Source organism: Paroedura picta, chromosome 1 (genome assembly GCF_049243985.1).
Source record: "Paroedura picta isolate Pp20150507F chromosome 1, Ppicta_v3.0, whole genome shotgun sequence".
In the NCBI taxonomy this organism is placed as follows: Eukaryota; Metazoa; Chordata; class Lepidosauria; order Squamata; family Gekkonidae; genus Paroedura; species Paroedura picta.
This window is the reverse complement of record NC_135369.1, coordinates 115,626,572-115,647,412: the sequence shown is the minus strand read 5'-3', so window position 1 is coordinate 115,647,412 and position 20,841 is coordinate 115,626,572. Positions and strand designations below refer to the sequence as shown.

The following is a 20,841-nucleotide window of genomic DNA, read 5'->3' as shown; positions in this document are numbered from 1 at the left end:
ACTAGAAGTACTATGCCATATTAATTACAGTGTGAACAATAGATTCAAGTGGGTAGCTGCGTTGGTCTGAAGCAGAACAAATTTTGAGTCCAGTGGCATCTTTAAAACCAGTGAAATTTTATTCAAGGATTAAGCTTTCGTGTGCATGCACACTTCCTCAGATACAATGTGTCTGAACATTGTATCTGAGGAAGTGTGTGTGTACACAAAAGGTCACACCTTAAATAAAGCTTTGTTGGTCTTAAAGGTACTTGTTCCATGTGAACAATAGTTTGTCTGCCATACTTTATATGCTGTCCTTGGGGTTTATTAAATTTATGGATTGTTTGTATTTGTTGCGAGGACTTTTATGCTCTCCAGTTCCTTGTGGAGTGTTTTTGAAGAGTACTGATGTGTACTTTTTTGTGTTCTGATAAGAAAAGTAAGTTGGTTGTATGATGGGGTTTATTGCAGCATTCAGGTTGCAACTTGCTTAGGCAGGGGGATATTATTCACATCACAATAAGGACGCTGACACCAAAAATTGGCATAACATGGCCAGAGCTTTATTCAACCTGGAGCATGGCTTTGCATGGGAAGGACATCTGCCAACTATCAGCCAGCCGGCCGCTCATGGCAGTCAGACAGCAGGCCACCGTCCCAGTTTTGCTGGCGAGCCCGCCAAGCACTCGGGACCCAACCGAGCCTGCTATCCTGCGGGAGGTGGCACCACATGGAGCCTGGTGGGTGTCGGCCTCTCTTGAGCTCCAAATCTGCCTGGAAATGTGAATCAGCTATAAGCACTCTCAACTGAGTGAGAGTGCTTCATGGCTCCACATTCACGCAACCCCGTATGGGGGCCCCCTCACCTTGTGCAGGCCAGCGCGCAATCCTTTGGCCATCCCCTAAACAGTCCTTTCCATGCCTAATACCACAAGCTGTGACAGTAAATGCAACCATCAAGTAACACTAACTCACAATATATAACTAAGCATCAAACCAAACATCAACAGTTTTGGGTGGGCGGGAGGGATTTTCAACGGCCAGGCAGCCAAGGGGGGAAGAGGCAGACCGTTAGCAGGCACTCCCTTATAAAGGGAAGCGCCTGATTTCCCCACACGAGCTCCAGCAGATGCCCTGTCAGTTGAGGCATGGTAAATACCGTGGCTAGAGCTCTGGCACGTGAGCAGGAGTCCATCTCACGCTGTGAATCCCCCACACCAGCAAAAGCCACCAGGGTGAGTCCAGGTTGCCCTTGCTATAGATCACTGAAATAACAGGATATTTAAAAAACACTGGGGTGGGTTGTATGTATTGATTTCATTGCAAAGTAAGAAATTGAACAAATACTATAAAAGTGTAAAGTTACTATATACTATACATACAATATTTATAGATAACATCATACAGCTTACTTGCTTCTTTATGTTTTGGTTTTTCTGAAAAAGAAAAAAATGATAAAAAATGCATCATTGTACTCTTTTGGAGCATAGAAACAAATTTAAATAGAATCCCCTCCAAAATTATTCCTTTTGACTGTAAAAAAAGGGTATGTTTTTAAAAATATTTTTTTCCAAATGAAGGATTTGTTTTCTTCTGTTGTAGCACATGAATGCACACTTCCCAAGATCCCTGATAATGTGGCCCTATGAGTCTGGCACTATCAAGTTTAAATTGTTTCCACTTTGTCTCTGTAGACACTGGGGAAATGGAAAGAGCATTTTTTTGTTCCTTGAAGTTCCATTAAACTTAATGGAAGATCACTGAGATGAAACCTCTGAATTGAAGTTGGGGTGATAATGCAGGAATCCCCTTATCACTGTTGATGACTTTAGAGCTAGCAAACTAAACATTATATAAGTGATTACTTTCCTATTGGCACATATATACTAAATCTCACCAGAAATTAGTTTCAGATCTGATAAACAGAAGAGATAAGTCATAGAACTATAGTAAATTCAAGACTATCTGAATTTTTGAACATGCTGTTACTTGTCTCTCTGGCTCCCTCCTCAGAAAATATCAACTACACTCAGTTTCTTTTTACCTTGCTCCACTGCCTTCAGTGGTCTATCTTCTTTCTTTTCATGTGCAGCTGCAAAATATAGATAAGGTTTTTCTAACACTTCCATTCATAAAAAGGGATGGTTCATGCAAGCAAAAGCTATCTCAAAGAACTAAAAGTTTACTGCTTTTCTGAAAGCAGATGTCATTATCATGATAATGATTTGACCAAACTTTGTGACAGAAAAATGATGTGATTTAAAACCAAAGTTTAGTAAAGGCCACAAAATTATTTTCAGTAATAATCATGAAATAAAATGAAAAATAATATTGGCCAGAAAATATATTCAGGTGAATAGCTATTTTGGTCTTAAAGGTGCCACTGGATCCAAACTTGTTTCAATGGCCAAAAAAGAAACACAGACAATTAAATATTCGTTTTACTTTATTTATATTTTATACATATAAAATCATACCAGTAAAAATAAATTTTAATCCCAACACACTATTCCACCTCAGGAAACTAGAAAGTATCAGAGTAGGATTTGGGAAATCCAGGTTCGAATTCTCATCACTCATGCTATGGAAACTTGCTGGGTGACCTTAGGTCAGTCACATTACTCTTATCTTAGCCGTGACCTGGCTCTAAGGATCCTCCTCAAGCAACTTCGAGGGTTGGGTGTGCCCCTACCCTATCCTTGGCACATCATTGAGTAAATCTATGGGGTATATGCTGTCTACAGTGCACTTACTATTAACTGATTTAAAACATGTTTCAGACATAATTACTGACATATACATATACATATACATATACATATACATATACATATACATATACATATACATATACATATACATATACATATACATATACATATACATATACATATACATATACATATACATATTATTTTTACCTTTTTTAGCCAGATGTGTGGTAGGTTCTTGTTTAGCTAGTTCAGCTTCTGAAAAAATTAGAATTGTAAATGAAACGATAAATATGCAGAGCCTGCAGAAATAATAAACACAGACAGCAATATATGTGTAGAGTATTTTTCTGTGTGATTTTAATGACAATCATAAATCTGTAGAGAACTGTAAAACTCACAGGATGACACAGAAAGAGGGTACAAGATGTCAAAGTCACTTTAAGACTATTCTCCTACAACCCTCCCCCCCCGGATGTTGACAGAATATTTTGAAGTACAAAATGCCTTTTCCCAGTATAAATATTATCTCCCGAAATATAAAAATGTGGGTTCATCTTGCAAAGCAGTAATACAGGAAAGCGCTTAAAATAAACAACATAAATGCTACAAAAGGCAAGTTTGTTAAAAAGAAAGGCAATGGAATTTAGATAGAAACATAATGCTGCTTGCTAATTAAGTTTAACACGCAACTCATTAGAAGAAAAAAGTGAAGTGAAGAGTGGCATTAATATGAACAATGACTTGGAAAGAAATTTACAAGCTGCAATTTAATTGTGGTTGCTTGGCAATTGGCCTCTAAATCAGTGGTTCAGTATATGCAATGTTGAATTATTTGTTGTGCTTGTGAAAGTGTTGATACCATGCTTAACAGTTGGTTGAAAGGCTCCAGTCATTTCATGCTGTCCATAAATGTGTAGAGCTCAGAGGAGGGAACCAAAAAGAAGTCTCTACATACCATTCTTCCTATGCTATTTATGAGGTTTTAAAAACAGTATTATTTGGGAGGTTAAAGAGGGTGCATCCTTTTGCCCTCTGCAAAGTCAGCTTCCTGCATTCTAAAAACAAAACTAAAATTAATCAATCTTCCAAACAGTGGGGCACTTGACAGAAAGAATATGCTGCTATTGTGTAATATATTTACTTGGAAATCCCACCGGTTCCACATAAAACTTGGAAATAAATCTGCTTAAGGACGATAGCCTAATGTGGTCACGCAGGGTCTTGCAATGCAGGCAGTACCCAGTCGTTCAAAGGAGGGAACCAGCTGATGCATACATAGAAATGTGCATGGAGATCAACATACTGCATGAAATTTATTTATACAAAACATTTTAATGTTCATGGTTCCTAACAGTAAAACATTAAAACATTTAAATGCATATCAAAGAGCGGGGAATGCTTCCTGACTTTCCATTGAGTTTTCCAGCACAGTTTTTAGCACTTAAAAGACCTCCTCGGCTTATATGCGGGTAATTGATTAACAGCCTGCCCCCAGCTAGGCAAACACAGCATTGCATTTGCAACCTAAGCTCTTTGCAAGTGAGCTAGTGGCCTCCAGTTAACTTTTGTCTTCTGCAAAGATCTTAAAAACTAAGCTCCTTGCAAGTGAGCTAATTGCTCCAAGCTAAACATTGCCTACTGCAAATATCTTGAAAGCTTACTCTGGCAGCTGGTAGGACATCAATGGTTTGATTGAGGGATTCTGATATTTTCCCCCTTCTTTTCATAATAACTTCTTCCAAACTATTCTGTGGGTGGGGTGGGGTGGGTTTTGGGTGTGCTTTGGGATTTACTGTTTTTTCAGGGGCTTTCCGCACCGGGATCTTTGTAGCAAATTGGTTGCTGAATGAAAAATCGCCATTTAAAATAGTGGAATTCGTCGTTATGCATACCTACCTTTGTAGTGGAATCCAGTTGCGTTTTGTAGCGTTTCCCACAGGCTTCCGGTCTCGGCAAAAATAGCTAGAAAGGAAGCGCTATTGCCAAGCTCGTCCCGCCCCTGGCCATCAAGCAGCCAATGGGCAGCCGTTAGCATGCTCCCAAACAGCCCCTTTCCCTTTAAGATAGTTTTTTTTTAAAAAAACACACCCATTGCAACGAATCTGTGTTGATTCGTTGCAACGGAGAGACCCATCCAGCTGCCTGGTGTGTTTGAGCTGTTGTTTCATCGTTGCCACGCTCCCTCCGAGTGAAAAAAAAAATCCCCCCCCCTCTCACGGGCCCGATTTTCGGCCGCAAACAGTGTAAAAAATAAAGGGAAAATACATCAGCAAACGGGCTTTTCTGTGTTTGTGCTTAGTGACTCTGGGGAGGGACTGAAGCCGGGGAAGCCTCTAAACAGAAAGAGGCTCGCTGGTGCGTTTATCCCCGCTCGCTCGGAGAAAAAAAAATGGCGATCGCTTCGCCGGAAGATCAGAGGAGAGAGCCAGGGGGAGGGACTTTGTAGAAACCGCAACAATGTTAACGCACAGGTCTTTTTCGCTAGTGTTGCAGATTGGTTGCAGGAGTGTATCGCTTTCCGGAGGGTGAATCCACTTTTGGGGATTTCCCTGAAAGCGCTACAACGAAGCGCTTTTTGCGGATCGGTTTCAGGTGTGTGGCAGATTGTCAACGACGTTGTGCATAACGGCAAATCAATAGCGTTTTCAATTGGCAACCATTGTGCGATTTTGAAGGCGTGCAAAAAGCCCCTCAGTGTTTCTTCTTTTATCTGAGGGGCAGCATTGTTTGCCTTTTCTTCTTAAGGTTGTGTTTCTTTTAAACATTGATTTTTACAGTTCTTTCTTTCAGTTTTACAATTCTTTATTTCAGTGTTTGTTCTGGAGGGGGCGCTGTAGCCCCCAGTTTGGTAGCTGTTGTATTTGTTGTAGTAGGTTGCCAACTTTGGGTACTAGTGTTCTGCTCTGGTTTGCTGGCCTGGGGGCACTGTTTGGTTCTCCTGCCAGAGCTTCCCATAAGCAGAAGTATGTGAAATATTTTTAATTGAACACTGCTGGATCCAACACATTACCTTTGTGTATAGGGATGACACATCTGTGTATTCATACTGCACAGGAGACCACAAAAACCTATCAATACTTGTTTTAGTTATTTTTATTAACTTTATGTCTACTTTTCTCCCCAGTAAGGACCTAAAGTGACTGGTTACCCAGGAAGCTTCCATGGCAATGTAGGGATTAGAACCTGGTTCTTCCAGATTTCCCAGATCCCAGTCCCAAATTCTAACCACTATATCATGCTCCCACAAATGGAAAGAAATCACCACCTCTTACTCTTGGATGAGAAGTGCAAACTCCACGAATGGGGCACCATAAGAAGTGCAAGAGTGGTGATATTGCCTGATTTCCCATTCTGTTGGCTCTGCCAATATGGTGTGCATTTCATTGTTATTGCTTTTTCTTTCCCATCTCCCACAGACAATCCACCTTCTTGGTAAATAGAGATATCGGTGGTGACCTTTAGGTTCCTTGTATATCTTGGCAAAATAAAAGAAGATATTCTGTGGAAACTGATTTTACTAATAATACTTTATGTACAATTGCCCCCAAAGTAATATCAAGTGCAGCAATAAGATGCTGCATTTTTAAAGCTGTCTCAGGCCAATTCCGCATGGGCGGAAAAGGCCAAGAGGGCAGTCATATGGAAGTGGGGCAAATCCCTGCTTTTATATGATGTTGCCGCCAGACTGCCGCCCTCTTGGGTCTGGTGTGCATCAGGCACTGGAAACACCGGGCTAAGGGAACACAGATAGTTCTGAGTTCCCTTAGCCCACTGCAGGGGCCAAAAGGGGCTGCTCTGTGGCAGGCCCATGAGGACAGGGAAGAGCCGGGCCTGGAAGGCCCTGTCCTGCTGTGGACCAGAGAGTGCAAAAAAAGACCCCAGTCAATTTGCGGCACTTTGCCATGCTGTGGGGCAGACTAGGGCATTTATTTAACCCACCGCTGCTTTGTGTCCCCCGTGGGGAAACAGCTTTATGCTCCATAGCACTGCACTGACAGCCTGGCACAGCCATCGCGGTACACCTCACCTCACCTGGCACACCTCACCTCAGTGAGGTTCAGCAGTGTTAGAGTAAGTCCTGATGAACTGATTGAAGTGAGCACAGGCAGAAAGGAGTGCCCAGGTGGAGCCAATTCTTGCCCTGCTCTCCATTCCTGATGGAAAGGGATGCAACAGAGTGAAGCCTATAAGGCAGCTATTATTGGATGCAAAGGTTTTACATTCTCTACCTCCCTGTGTGCAGATGGCTCTTATTCTGGAGCTGCAACAGAAATGTGTATATACAGACTTTGGACTTGAAAACAAAAGCCATGCATGGGCAATTTTCTCTGTCACATTTATGAATGCCCATGCAAGTAAGAATCATTACATATCAGATAGGTTGAGTAAATTTCTTTATGTAATAGGAAACATCGTGAGGTCCTTCTGCTGCCACTCAGTAAGGTGGTGATATGGGGAGATGTCATCATACTATTGATGATAGCCTGGTGGTAAAGAAAATGCCTGCAACCTTCTGATTGATCATATCGTTTTTAGGGATTGGCTATAATTCTACATACTGGACTGTCCTGGTTCAAGTCTTTGGTTCTTACCAGGCAGAGAAAATGGCCTGCTCCTCTAGAGAGTGTAGTTTTTGATAAACTCTCTCACAAAAGCAAAGTTTATGTTATTATAGCTGATTTAGTCCTTATCTCAAGGCTAGAGAGAAATGGAAGAAGTGTGTGTCACTACTGTTTATGTAAACAATTGTAGATTGGTGGGGAAGCATGCAAGCAGCTTTTTGGAACTGTCAGCAGTTCCTAGAAGGCTGGTGTAAGGGTGATACAGTATTCACGGGAGTTGGAGTGGGGAGGTAGAGACGCAGGCTATTGATTCATCCTGCAAGGACATCTTTCCCAACCTCCAAGGATAAGATATTTAACACTATGTAACCCTATTATTCTCTGTGTCTATATTTCTTCTGCAGTAGAAACATATAAAAGGTTTTTATCTCAGTGTGATTAATTGGGGCTGGACAAAAGAAACCTAATTAGCCATTTGGCTATCTTTAGGAAAATCTGGAAGAGATATCACTATCATCATGCTATTGGGAAAATCTTGAAGTGACATCATTGTGTCAACGTGGCTAAAATTCACAATACTGCATAGAAAAACCATAGAGTTTGGTAGCATTATTAGGGTTGCCAGTTCCATGTTGGGAAACTCCTGGGAGCTTGTGGAGGGTAGCATCCCAAATAGTGTATCTGAGCCTTAGTTATTCAGGGCTTGGGTCCTAAGCAAGGTTACCCATGGCGAGTACTTGGATGGGAGATCACCAAGAAATACCACATTGCTATGTGAAGAAAGACTATGGCAAACCACCTCTGCTTGCCTCTTGCCTAGAACATCATGTGCATGGGGTCACCGGGAGTTTCTTGCAAATCCACAGAACTTCCTTCTGAGGGGGGTGAAATTTTGGAAGCAGAGAGATCTCAGCAGAGTATAAGGCCATACAGTCCGCTATCAAAATCAGCCATTTTCTCCAGGGGAACTTTAATCAGAGAACAGTTGCAATTCTGTGGCATCTCCAATCTCCACAGGGAGGCTGGCAATTCTAGGGTTTAGACCTTCCCTCAGCATCATATTCCTGAGTATTAATGTCTCTGGGAAACCACTGTTTCCCATGTTTGAGAAACATGTATATGTGGAACCCACAGTGGGACAGGTTGTGAATATGGCATAGGGGAAGATCTGAGGCCCTTTTCCTCAAATATCACCATCCCAATCTGAATCAAGCTCACATGTATCTGGGAAGTGCAGAGCTGCAAAATACATTTCTCAAATGGACCTGGGACAACCCTGGTGAAAATGTAATGTTTAACCGGATTTTAGGAGAAGGGAGTAGACATTTGGGATAGACTTCCTCCTTATTGCCTTTTTATACAATTATTGTTTCCCACCATTAAAAAAAATATCAGGATTGTCTTGGCCTGTATATCTGCCACATTTTTGCATTCTGCTTGGGCAGAATTAACTTGATTATATGTTTATGTAGTAATCTATAGGTATATATAGTAATTATAGGTTTAATTAGAATCTGTGGTTTGAAAGTGAGTTGTTAAACTAACTACTATTCAGAATTTTGTATATTCATGTACCAAATTTCAGGGTTCTAGTGCATACCTAAGGCTCAAAGTGATTTGCTATCCAAACTTCCAGGTTGGGCCTGGAGATCTTCCAAAACTGCAACTTCTATTTAAACTACAGGGATCAACTCCCCTGTAGAAAATGACAGGTTTGGAGGGCAGACTTTTAAGCTCCCTTCCTTTCCCAAGCATTGCTCTTCCCAGGTTCTACCCCACAAATGTCAAGAATTTCCCAAAATGGAGTTAGGAACTCTATTCTGAGTAGTGGCAAAGGGTAGCCAAACCAAGCCTCGACATCACCATTCTTCAGTATTCATTCCATCTGTTTACAGATTAAGGGCAAGGGAAACGATTTCAGCTACATTTGCAATTTCCAGAGCAAATCCTTTGAATACAGTAACTTCAGTTCAGTTGAACATTAGTATATAACATAGTCTTCTAGACTCATGTCAATGGAGCAGAAACCTTCATGCATTGTATTCAAAAATGAATATGGAGGCATTTCTGGTTAATATTACATGTATATATTGGTGATTCTATAATAATGCAAAGAAAACAGAATATCTACGCCATTTCATATGTTCCTTTTTATGGTAAAGTGGCCACAGAAGATGATTTAATTAAGTGCTTGCTTCATAATGCTGTAACTATGTACTGAGTTCATTTACATTAAAGCTAAATTAAGGAAGTTTATTTCTGTAATAAATTTTACACATGCCCTTACCAGTTTCTTTTGCAGGTGCTTCCTTCTTTGGTTGTTTCACTACAAAATATACACACAAAGAAACAGTGGATTATTACATGTTTTGAACACTACATGTTAGGAACATTACATGTTTTGAACAGTATTGTATCAGAAAGTTTAGTGGGAACAACAAGTAAAAGATATGAGCATTATAACAATTTCTATTGCCTTCACCTTCTTGTACAGTTCTATAAACCTGGTGGAATAAGCTAAGGGCCCTGCCAGAATTAACAGCTTTCCGCAGGGCCTGCAAGACGAAGCTCTTCCACCAGGCATATGGTTGAGGCCAGGGTGGGCTCCCAGGGTTCATCTGAATGATCTGATTGCCTTACTCCCATATTACAGTACTACAGTATTAGCAACCTGATGTCCCCGGCTAACGTGGAGCGGTTTGAGGGGGGGTTAGTGGGATTAGTTAGTGCTCGCCTGTTGTCTAACGTTGATAACATTGATGGTGTGGATTGGTTTTAATGGTTTTAACTATGGGTTTTATTGCAATTTTATCTTGTAAACCACCGTGAGCCTAACAGAACGACGGTATAAAAGTTAAATAAATAAATAAATAAGACCCAAAAAGGTTATTTTTGAAACTTCTCATACTGATATAGGGCCATATTAAGGTCAAGGAATTCACCACATTCTAAGTAGTCTGGTTCTCATGAAGCATGAATCACCCTATGGAATAGATTCATCCTTTAACCCTCTGAGGTACATCAACAATTGTCTATAAGTAATTATCAGGGGTTGCAAGCTAAGAACTTATCCTTTTGAACTATTCAGGAATCTCCCTTACATTGCAGATTTCTCCAGAAATCTATCCTATAACTATTTTTTGGCTCATCGTTTATCTAGGAATTAACTCAAATGCATCTTTCTCCTGCCCACTAGGATCTACTAGATGCTACCAGTCTTGATTACCTCATCTAGACTCCTCATTAGCATCTCACACAAAAGTTCAAATATTCCCATTATAGCTTTCAGTGGGAAAACTCATTCTAATACTGGCAGCGAGAATCCTAAAATCTGGCCCAGTTGCAAATGGCATCCAAAAGTATAGCCCATGAATTTTGGCCCCATTAGTGAAGACCCAGGTAAAAATCTGTATAAATATACAGCAAAAGTAAATTCAATGTAATTCCTAAGATTGCAGCTTCATCATTGACACTTAAGAGTTACCAACTCAGGATTTGGAAACTCCTAGAGATTTGGGAGTGGAGGCTGTCGATGGCAGAGTTTGAGAAAGGGAGAGACTTCAGGGGGTGGGCATAATTCCGTAGTCTACCCTCCTTCACAGCCATTTTCTCCAGTTACTTGCAGAATAGTAATTCCTGAAACTTAGTAATTGAATGTCTTCCAATCTGTCTATTTTTTCCTTGATTTTATTTGCCATTTTTAAATGTCCAATGCATAATGAAAACTTGTTGTCTTGGTTCTCCATCACCACCACCACCATCACACATTTTATCTGAAATGCTGTGCTTTGTTTTCTGCTCATGTAAAACATGACTCAAGATCTCTCACCTAGTGAGAGCCAGTTTGGTGTAGTGGTTAGGAGTGCGGACTTCTAATCTGGCGAGCCGGGTTCGATTCTGCGCTCCCCCACATGCATCCAGCTGGGTGACCTTGGGCTCGCCACGGCACTGATAAAATTGTTCTGACCGAGCAGTGATATCAGGGCTCTCTCAGCCTCACCCACCCCACAGGGTGTCTGTTGTGGGGAGAGGAATGGGAAGGCGACTGTAAGCCGCTTTGAGCCTCCTTCGGGTAGGGAAAAGCGGCATATAAGAGCCAACTCTTCTTCTTCTTCTTCTAGTGAATGGGGAGTATTATGGCCTGTTATGCATTCCACCTCATTCTTACCATACACTTCTGTTAGTTTTTCTTTGTCATTCTGCACTGATTCTCCTCCCTTCAGCACTCAGCTCACTTTCTTGTTGCTGCTTCCCTGGGTTTTCTGAAATTGCTTTTATGTCAATTTCCCCCTCGTTTCACTTCCAAGCTGAAGATAATTCAAAAGCATACAGATTCCCTCAGATACCCTCATCCTTTTGCCACCCTTGCAATGTGACTCACCTGCCCACATCAAGGTCATTTTGCCGGTTCTGCACCTTCTGCCATCCTCCCCAATTCATGTTTTTACAAGCAGCATGAGTTTAGTGATAAAATTTATAGCTAAGCCTGGATCATTGAATAATTTCTTTTTAAATAAAACGATTGGGTGGACGGGGGAAGTTTAAAAGTTGCTGCACCAGGTTTAGTTCCTTGCTGTTATTGACTTGAAAGCAGAATTAGAGGGGACACAAAATGGCAGCAACCCAGGGAAAAATAAAGTAATAAATCAAAGATTTCAGTGTTGATTGCAAACAAAATTAAGAGGAGGGGAATCAGAACATTATTTCTTGTGGCATGTATAGAACGGCTTCCAATTTCTTGTCATGGTTATCTTGCTCCCCCTACCTGATTCGAACAGAAATGTTATCCAAGAATAAATTTTTATTAAGACAGTGTTATTGTTTGAAAAACATGAATCATGTCATCTTAGCAATCAATTATTATTATAGCAGTTCTATTTATTCCTGTATAAACATCTAATAGGATTTTAGGAAGTACATTTTTAAAAGGAAGTTCTTGGGGAGACCAAATTTTGTTGCCAAACAGGCATTCATCTAAATAATCCAAGACACCAATTCCATCTAGTGGGGATTGAGCTTCCCCATGCTTACTTGGAAATGTTTGGGAGGGCTCAAAGTAGATACAACATTAAGCAATATGTGAGACCCTAGAAATTGTTATAAGCATCTAATTAAATAAATAAATAAAAGCAATTTCCTGGGTTTACAAGAACCATGGGAAATGTAGTTCCCATGGTAACCAATCTCTTTGGATGCAGTGTGTAAGAAACAGCATGTTTCCTACAAAACCTCTGCATTACAAAAATCCCTTTAAACAGATATTGGCAGAAAATTAGTAACACCGCTGCTACTATTTATGAGTCTCAGAGTCTCACATGGAAAACCGCTTTTAATTTATAAATAGTTTTCATTTTCTCACTATCTCTTCAATTCCAAGTAGTGAATCCTTATGGTTTTTATATGTCACTTTTCTCTTCCAGGAGTCTTAAAGTGGCTCCTTCCTTTTTCTCTCCACACAAAAGACACCCTGTGAGGTGGGTGAGGCTGACAGAGCCTGATATTACTGCTTGACCAGAACAGTTCTATTAGAGTTGTGACAAGCCCAAGGTCACCCAGATGGCTGCATGTGCAGAAGCGGGGAATCAAACGTGGCTCACTAGATTAGAAGCTGCCACTACTCCAAGTTGGTTTGTGTTTATATAATTATTTCATTGTAATTTAATTTTTCATATTTTAAGTGAATTAATGCAAATCTTTCTCTTCTATCTGTACATATTTAATATTCAAAATGTCTGTGTTAACTGAGGATCAGAAAATAAGTTTCTGATCTGTTTATTGTAGCAAGTTCTATATCTAAGCAACCAGTGGTACCCCTCAATAGTCTAGGCTTGTGCCAAAGCTAAAGTCTGCCAAGACCCTGCTGGGCCAGACTCCATCTTTTTCTTAGGCACTGATTCAACATGACGCTGCCTGAAACATGTATCTTCCCCCACTCCATTGTATTGCTAATTAAGTGACCAGCAGAACTGTGTTTGCGTAGGGGCTCCTAGGCAATCTCTTGTTGTCTCATACCTACGACTCACTCTGAGCCAATCTGCCAGGGGAGATTGCTCCCCATCTCCAGAGCTAGACCCATTGAGACAAGATGATTCCCTTTGTTTAAGCTCATCAAGATCCATCTCCTAACCTGGAAAAGCCATTTCCCAACTTCTCACCTATAGAAAATTCCATCCTGTGCTTACCTGGTTCTCAGCATTTACACACTCTCCCAAAAACATATTTAAACACTAGCTTTCCCAAGCCCAGGTATGTCTTTTGATTTGGATCTATTCAGAATACCCTACACACTGGCCAAGTTGCTTATTCTCTGCCTTTCTGCTCTACAGGACCAATAAATATAATGATTGCCATCCTCTTTCTCCCTTTATTTTCCTATTTGCTCGAGTGCTAGTGTGCTAGATATATTTTTGCCTATCCCTTTTTGTTATTTTCCTTCCAATAAAGATTGTTATTATTTTATGATAACTATATGTTGTCTACCTTGAGTTCTAAAGGGTGTAATCACCTCGTAAACGTTGGCAAATGATCCAAATGCTACGTTACCTAACCTCTTGCAATCAATTGCCCAGTGCTAAATATACACATGTCTTAGACATGTGTGTGCATTTCTGGTAACACTCTACAGGCAAATTCTCAGATATATTACACTGTCTTTGTGTACCTGCTGCAGGCTTCGCTTCTGCTATTTTTTCTGCCACTGGTGTCTTGGAAACTGAACAACAATGGGGGGAAAAAGATAAAATCATTTATTAACAATAAATGTATTGCAGTGGAGTTGTACTGTATAAATAGTAATTGGTTTATAGTGCAGATACAATTCTACTGAAGCATGTCTTCACTCATTTGAGAGAAGCTGGGGGAAATCCTCTGAACACATTTGAGCCATTGAGTTTACATTTCCAGAGGAAAAATATAGTTTAAAATGAAAAGTCTTCATTTTGTAAATCAAGGACTTATAGACCATGAATGAAGAAATGTGATTGCTGTGCTCTGAATGGAATAAAACTATCACATTTGACATAATGGTTTACTTGAGTGTAGGGAAGCACATGAACCGGAAGGATAGAATAATTTTATTTTTCTGAGCACAGACCAACAATAGACAAACACAAAAGAGCTGATAAACAAAATATTGGCTAACGTTTATAGAATGGCAGATATAGATATTGTCTTCTATTTACTACAGGCTTAACTGCTCCAGATGTTTTGGTAACTAAAAAAGGAACCTCATTTATAATGTCAGTAGAGTTTTAAAATATAAACATTAAGTATGTTATACAGATAACGTGTTTTCATTAATCTGAAATAGAACCCCTGAACATATGTTAAGTATTGCTTTTGTAGTACCAGAAGGAAAATACAATTCAAACTGGAAAAACTTGTTTTTGTAAAGACAAGATGTACAGGTCGTGCACTAAAAAAATTGTATCTGTACACATTTCTGCAGTGATTTTCTGCTGTGCTACCCAGGCAAGGAGCAGTACTCCGGACCACATGCAGGGGGAAGGGCTATGCACCCCAACCACTCAGCAGCCCTGATGCCACCATGGTGGGGTCATTAGAGCAGCAGCTGGGGCAAGCAGGTACAGAGTTGTAGGAGCTCTTCGCTGCCAGCTTTTCTGCTGACCGTTGCCCTGATGGCACTCTGCAACTAGAGATTAGGAGCAAAAATGGACCTGAAAAGAGCATTACTACTGGTCTTCATACCTGCCCCAAACAGAAAGGAGAGGGAAACAGCAGGATTCTGAGAAACTGCTCTAACTGTCAGGAACTTCTTCCTGATGTTTAGATGGAATTTCTTTTGAATTAATTTCATCCCATTGATTCTGTTCCATCCCTCCATGGCAAGAGAGAACAACTCTGCTCCATCCTTTATATGGCAGCCTTTTAAATACTTGAAGATGGTAATCAGATCCCCCCTCAGTCATCTCCTTTCCAGGCTAAACAGGCCAAGCTCCCCTAACCTTGCTTCATACGTCTTAGTCTCCAAACCCCTCACCATCTTTGTTGCCCTCCTCTGGACATGCTCCAGTTTGTCTACATCCCTCTTCATCTGGGGTGCCCAAAACTGAACACAGTAATCCAAGTGAGGCCATACTTGAAAGAACACTTAAGCTGAGTGCAAGCAAGTATCCTATGTTTGGAGGGATACCAGAATAGTTTTATTTTACAGATAACATGAAGCTGGATTGTTACCAAAAAATATTATTCATCTGATAATGGATCCCCTACCCCACTATGAATTACAGCATTTTAAGCATTTATTTTTGTTAAATCTCAAAAATATTCTTTGAATGTAGGGAAGTTTTAAAGCACTTTGTTTTTTAGTGTGGGATACTAGTGAATAAAAAAAGACTTCACTTCAGCTGTTTTACCAAGTGACTACAGTTCTTATGATGGCAGCCTTGAGGGACAGACAAAGATGAGGCCCCTTGTTTGGTATCATTAGTGTCACTGTGTGCTTTTGAAAGCTTAAGCTGACCAGTACATACCTCAAAAAGGAACAAAACACCTGTCTGTTTGTTATGAAATTTTGACGTGTTATAGTGCAGAGGTCTGTCCTCTTGCACTTTTCAGACATTTGCAATTGAAAGTAGGATGTAGTTTCTATTGCTCTGCAGACCGAAGAATAGACATCCCTGTGACACGTATCCCCTTTTTAGCATTGCTAAAGTAACTACTATTCTAACTATGATCCTCTTGGCTAAATTGCCTTTCCTTGCCTCAATTCCATTAGGAAACACATTTGTTCCTTCAGCCAAGGAGACTCACAAGGGCATGTTTGGGAACCCCTACAATTATTAGCAGAAAAGTACTGGGGCTTGGTGGTGGCCCTCGCACATTGCACACAGAACATCCTATGTACAAGTCCCGGTCTCTCCAGTCAATAGGCAGCGGGCACTGGAAAAGGCATGTCTGCCTCAGACCCTGAAGAGCAGCTGCCAGTGGCAATAAATAATTCTCAGCAAGCCTGACTCAGGACAAGGCACCTTCATGTCCTTATTTCACCTGACATAGAGCTAAAGTGCATACTCTGGCACGATCCAGCAGATGGTGCCATGATGCAATGAAAAGCATTTCACCCAAAAGTTGCATTAAACAGACTGAAATGAAGGAAGGTGAAATAATGTAATTGTTTGCCTTGTGCTTCTGCTTTTACAAAAGCTGCAGGAGCTTTTTCTGGCTCTTAAAATGAGAACAAATTAAAGCAATTACTATAAAGAATTCTACAATGAAAACAGAAAGAACTGGGAAAACTGCAGATGAAAAAATATTGCCCTCAGCATCTCTGTTATGAAAGAAAAGTGAAGGGAGGTTATAAAAAAGAACTACCCCACTGGTATTCCACTAAATCACAGAAGCAGAAATAGAGATGAGCAGGGGGTGGGGGAGTTCATGATCATTAGCAATATTCACTAATGTCGGTTTCCTTTTCACGATCACATCTTACTAGTTCATTTGTTTTTACCTTCATTGATCATTGCATAAATAGGTAAGACAAAAACAGTCTAAGGCAATCCCCCCCCCCCCTTCACAGAATAAACACTCGGTTTCTGTGTTTCAGTTCTCAGCATTATCTTTATAGGATTTCGAACAAGAACTACCACTCCAATTTTCCAGTCCTGCAGAGTGCGGATTAGAATGACACTCCTAAAATGGGTTCTTCACAAGATCACTAAATTCAAGTTGCTTAAATCTTTACAAAAGGTTGTAGCCTCTTCCCAGACTTTGAAATACATAATGATGCAACAACTCATCATAAGGATATATTTTGACTAATTTATTCCCTTACGTAAGTACCACAGTCCTGGTATAACCACAACAGGAGGACAATGGAGGCATTACCGAGGGAAAGAATGAAGAATCAGCAGTTGTAGAAAGCAACAATCAATGCAATATATAAGACACCAGCAAATTTGCATTCATTTTTGAGCTACTACTATTCCTATTAAGGAATGAAAAACTATGTAATTTAAAATGGGGTTTATTTTAGCACCAGTTCTAGGAGTAATATATTATATAGTCCCCATTTTAAATGCTATATTTCTTTTCCAGACATTGGGTTGGTTCCAGCAGAAGATTTCCAAATGCTTCAGAACTCTTGCACAAGCAGCCACATACCAAAAGACCACATTGGCAGCTTGTGCTACATTAACCTTATGGTATTTCAATATGCATTTCTGATGGTGGAAGATATTGTGCAAGTACTAGGCCTTGCGGCATATTTAGTGCCACTGCTAGTCCAAGCAGAACTAAGCTGTGTTTACATTTCTGGCCTTGCATCACTGGATTCAACCCACTGTGAGTCAACTGGTATGTGAAACAGAAAGACCTTTTAATGAAACCCTAATAAAGTTTCTATTCCTTTCACGAATGAGGCTGTATATTCTGTAAAGTTTCATTCCCCTCCCCCCCTGCAGTGCTGAACAGGGGGAAATGTTTTTTCTCCATGTGAAAAAATTTCTCTGGAATTGCTGTATTTGCCCATTGGGTAAATTCATAGGTTCACCCAACAGAATGAAGTGCAGAAGGGCAGCAATATCAGCTGGGATGGGAGAAGGGGATATGTGGATCAGAATCCTTTGCAGAAGGAAGTATTAACACCACAACTCAAATCCCACCCATGGCCCCAGATGCTCATAATTAACAATAATAAAATTTCCGAGAATCAGATTGTCACAGATTATGTGGAAGCACATAATCTGCAACAAACTGATTCTGGAAGGAGTGTGGGGCCAGGTATGGAAGGCAGGCCGTTGAGATGGTGGTGGCTGGACAGGGCTGGTGCTGAGCCCCATTTGCTGTGCAACCTCCACCTCTGCCACCTGTCTACGGTGCCTGGCCTCACATTCCTCACAGTGGTACCGGCCGTGCAAGACAAGTGGCAGCACAGCAAACAGGGCTAAACACCAGACATGGCTAGCCTCCTCCTCCGCCACCTGTCTTCCGTGGCTGCAGGAGGAATGTGCGTGGTAGTGGCTGGACATATGGCTATTAACTCCTTGTTTGGGAAAACAGAAATGTGCACAAGCTCACTCATTAATCTCTGATTTTGATAAATTTATTTCCTTCACTCTGCTTCCCCTCCCCAGAATTCTATCTAAGCAAATGGTGACAATAAAACCTAAGCTCATTATTCCATTTGGATCATAACCCTCATCAAAGGAATAACCACTATCTTACTGTTCTACCAATGAGATTTGAAACCTTTTTACTCCAATCCAATCTGCTTTGAAAAGTATCTTCCTTCTCCCTCTATCTTCACACTGTTCGGGTAAAATTTTAGTTCCATGAGTCCTAGCTTTTGTGCTCTAACTGTTGGGTCCATCTCAATCATGGGCTCCACCTACCGGTTTGAAACTCCTTGAGGAAAATGTATCTTTAGGGAAGGGGTGTGAGAGAGACTGAATTGGCCCAGCTACCCCATTGAAGACATCTGTGCTCAGCATCTCTACCTCACCATCTCACATGTTGCTTTCTCCTTCCTTTGACCGACTCTACCAGACTTCACTTACTTGTTGTTGTTGTTGTTGTTGTTGTTATGTGCGAAGTCGTGTCTGACCCATCGCGACCCCATGGACAATGATCCTCCAGGCCTTCCTGTCCTCTACCATTCCCCAGAGTCCATTTAAGTTTGCACCTACTGCTTCAGTGACTCCATCCAGCCACCTCATTCTCTGTCGTCCCCTTCTTCTTTTGCCCTCAATCGCTCCCAGCATTAGGCTCTACTCCAGGGAGTCCTTCCTTCTCATGAGGTGGCCAAAGTATTTGAGTTTCATCTTCAGGATCTGGCCTTCTAAGGAGCAGTCCGGGCTGATCTCCTCTAGGACTGATCGGTTTGTTCGCCTTGCAGTCCAAGGGACTCGCAAGAGTCTTCTCCAGCACCAGAGTTCAAAAGCCTCAATTCTTTGACGCTCGGCCTTCCTTATGGTCCAACTTTCGCAGCCATACATTGCAACTGGGAAGACCATAGCCTTGCCTAGGCACACTTGTGTTGGCAGGATGATGTCTCTGCTTTTTAGGATGCTGTCTAGATTTGCCATAGCTTTCCTCCCCAGGAGCAAGCGTCTTTTAATTTCTTTGCTGCAGTCCCCATCTGCAGTGATCTTGGAGCCCAGGAAAATAAAATCTGTCACTATCTCCATTTCTTCCCCATCTATTTGCCAGGAATTGAGAGGGCCGGATGCCATGATCTTTGTTTTCTTGATGTTGAGTTTCAAGCCAACTTTTGCACTCTCCTTCACCCGCATCAACAGGCTCTTTAGTTCCTCTTCACTTTCTGCCATTAGAGTGGTATCATCCGCATATCTGAGGTTGTTGATATTTCTCCCTGCAATCTTGATCCCAATTTGTGATTCCTCTAATCCCGCATTTCTCATGATGTGCTCTGCATACAAGTTAAATAGGCAAGGCGACAGTATACAGCCTTGCCGAACTCCTTTCTCAATTTTGAACCAGTCAGTGATTCCATGTTCAGTTCTCACTGTTGCTTCTTGACCTGCATATAAATTTCTCAAGAGACAAATAAGATGCTCTGGTATTCCCATCTCTTTAAGAACTTGCCACAGTTTGTTGTGCTCCACACAATCAAAGGCTTTAGCATAGTCGATGAAGCAGAAGTAGACGTTCTTCTGGTACTCCCTAGCTTTCTCCATGATCCAGCGTATGTTGGCAATTTGATCTCTAGTTCCTCTGCCTCTTTGAAATCCTGCCTGTACTTCTGGAAGTTCTCGGTCCACATATTGCTGGAGCCTAGCTTGTAGGATTTTGAGCATAACTTTGCTTCACTTACTAATACAGGCTAAAAAAGGTAAAGGTATCCCCTGTGCAAGCACTGAGTCATGTCTGACCCTTGGGGGTGACGCCCTCCAGCGTTTTCATGGTAGACTCAATACAGGGTGGTTTGCCAGTGCCTTCCCCAGTCATTACCGTTTACCCCCCAGCAAGCTGGGTACTCATTTTACTGACCTTGGAAGGATGGAAGGCTGAGTCAACCTTGAGCCGGCTGCTGGGATCGAACTCCCAGCCTCATGGGCAGAGCTTTCAGACTGCATGTCTGCTGCCTTACCACTCTGCGCCACAGGAGGCTCTTTACCTTTAGCACAGGCTAGCATATCTCTGGAGTCTACGGGGAGTGGCGGGAAATAAATCTAATTAATACTACTACTACTACTACTACTACTACTACTACTACTACTACTACTACTACTACTACTAATAATAATAATAATAATAATATCTCAATTCCTCCTTCCTTCTAGTAGTTAAGTTTGGTTTGTGGTTCATGGCTGAATCACAGACCAATACACCAATTTGTGAAATTAATCATTTTATATTGGTTCCTGGGCCTATTAAATTTAAACCCCTACTTTCTTCTCTCCACAGCAAGCAGCAGAGGTTTTCAAACAACTGAGCAGCAAGGACCACAACTCAACTGTTTTATTTAAATGGTTCCAAGTTCCTAATGCTCAACTGTTCAGGAACCCCTGCTTTCTGCTCCCCACAGCTTTTCATGGGGAGCAGAAAGCAATGGTTTAAATGACTCCAAGATTTCTGCTCTTCACAAACTTTCACAAACGACA

At 41.2% G+C, this 20,841-nt stretch overlaps 1 protein-coding gene across 11 annotated transcripts in view; it reads right to left on the bottom strand.

Moving 5' to 3' along the window:
- TRDN (triadin) overlaps positions 1 to 20,841 on the bottom strand; it is a 296,487-nt gene that overhangs the window by 62,093 nt on the left and 213,553 nt on the right. For 10 of the 11 annotated variants that reach the window (XM_077300566.1, XM_077300474.1, XM_077300482.1 and 7 more), the window contains 5 exons: positions 13,920 to 13,970; positions 9,546 to 9,584; positions 2,904 to 2,951; positions 2,027 to 2,074; positions 1,395 to 1,418 (listed from right to left, as the gene is read on the bottom strand). In XM_077300566.1, the coding sequence (XP_077156681.1) occupies positions 1,395 to 1,418; positions 2,027 to 2,074; positions 2,904 to 2,951; positions 9,546 to 9,584; positions 13,920 to 13,970 (210 nt within the window). The remainder of the gene's footprint in view (positions 1 to 1,394; positions 1,419 to 2,026; positions 2,075 to 2,903; positions 2,952 to 9,545; positions 9,585 to 13,919; positions 13,971 to 20,841) is intronic. The other variant, XM_077300511.1, reaches the window with a different exon arrangement.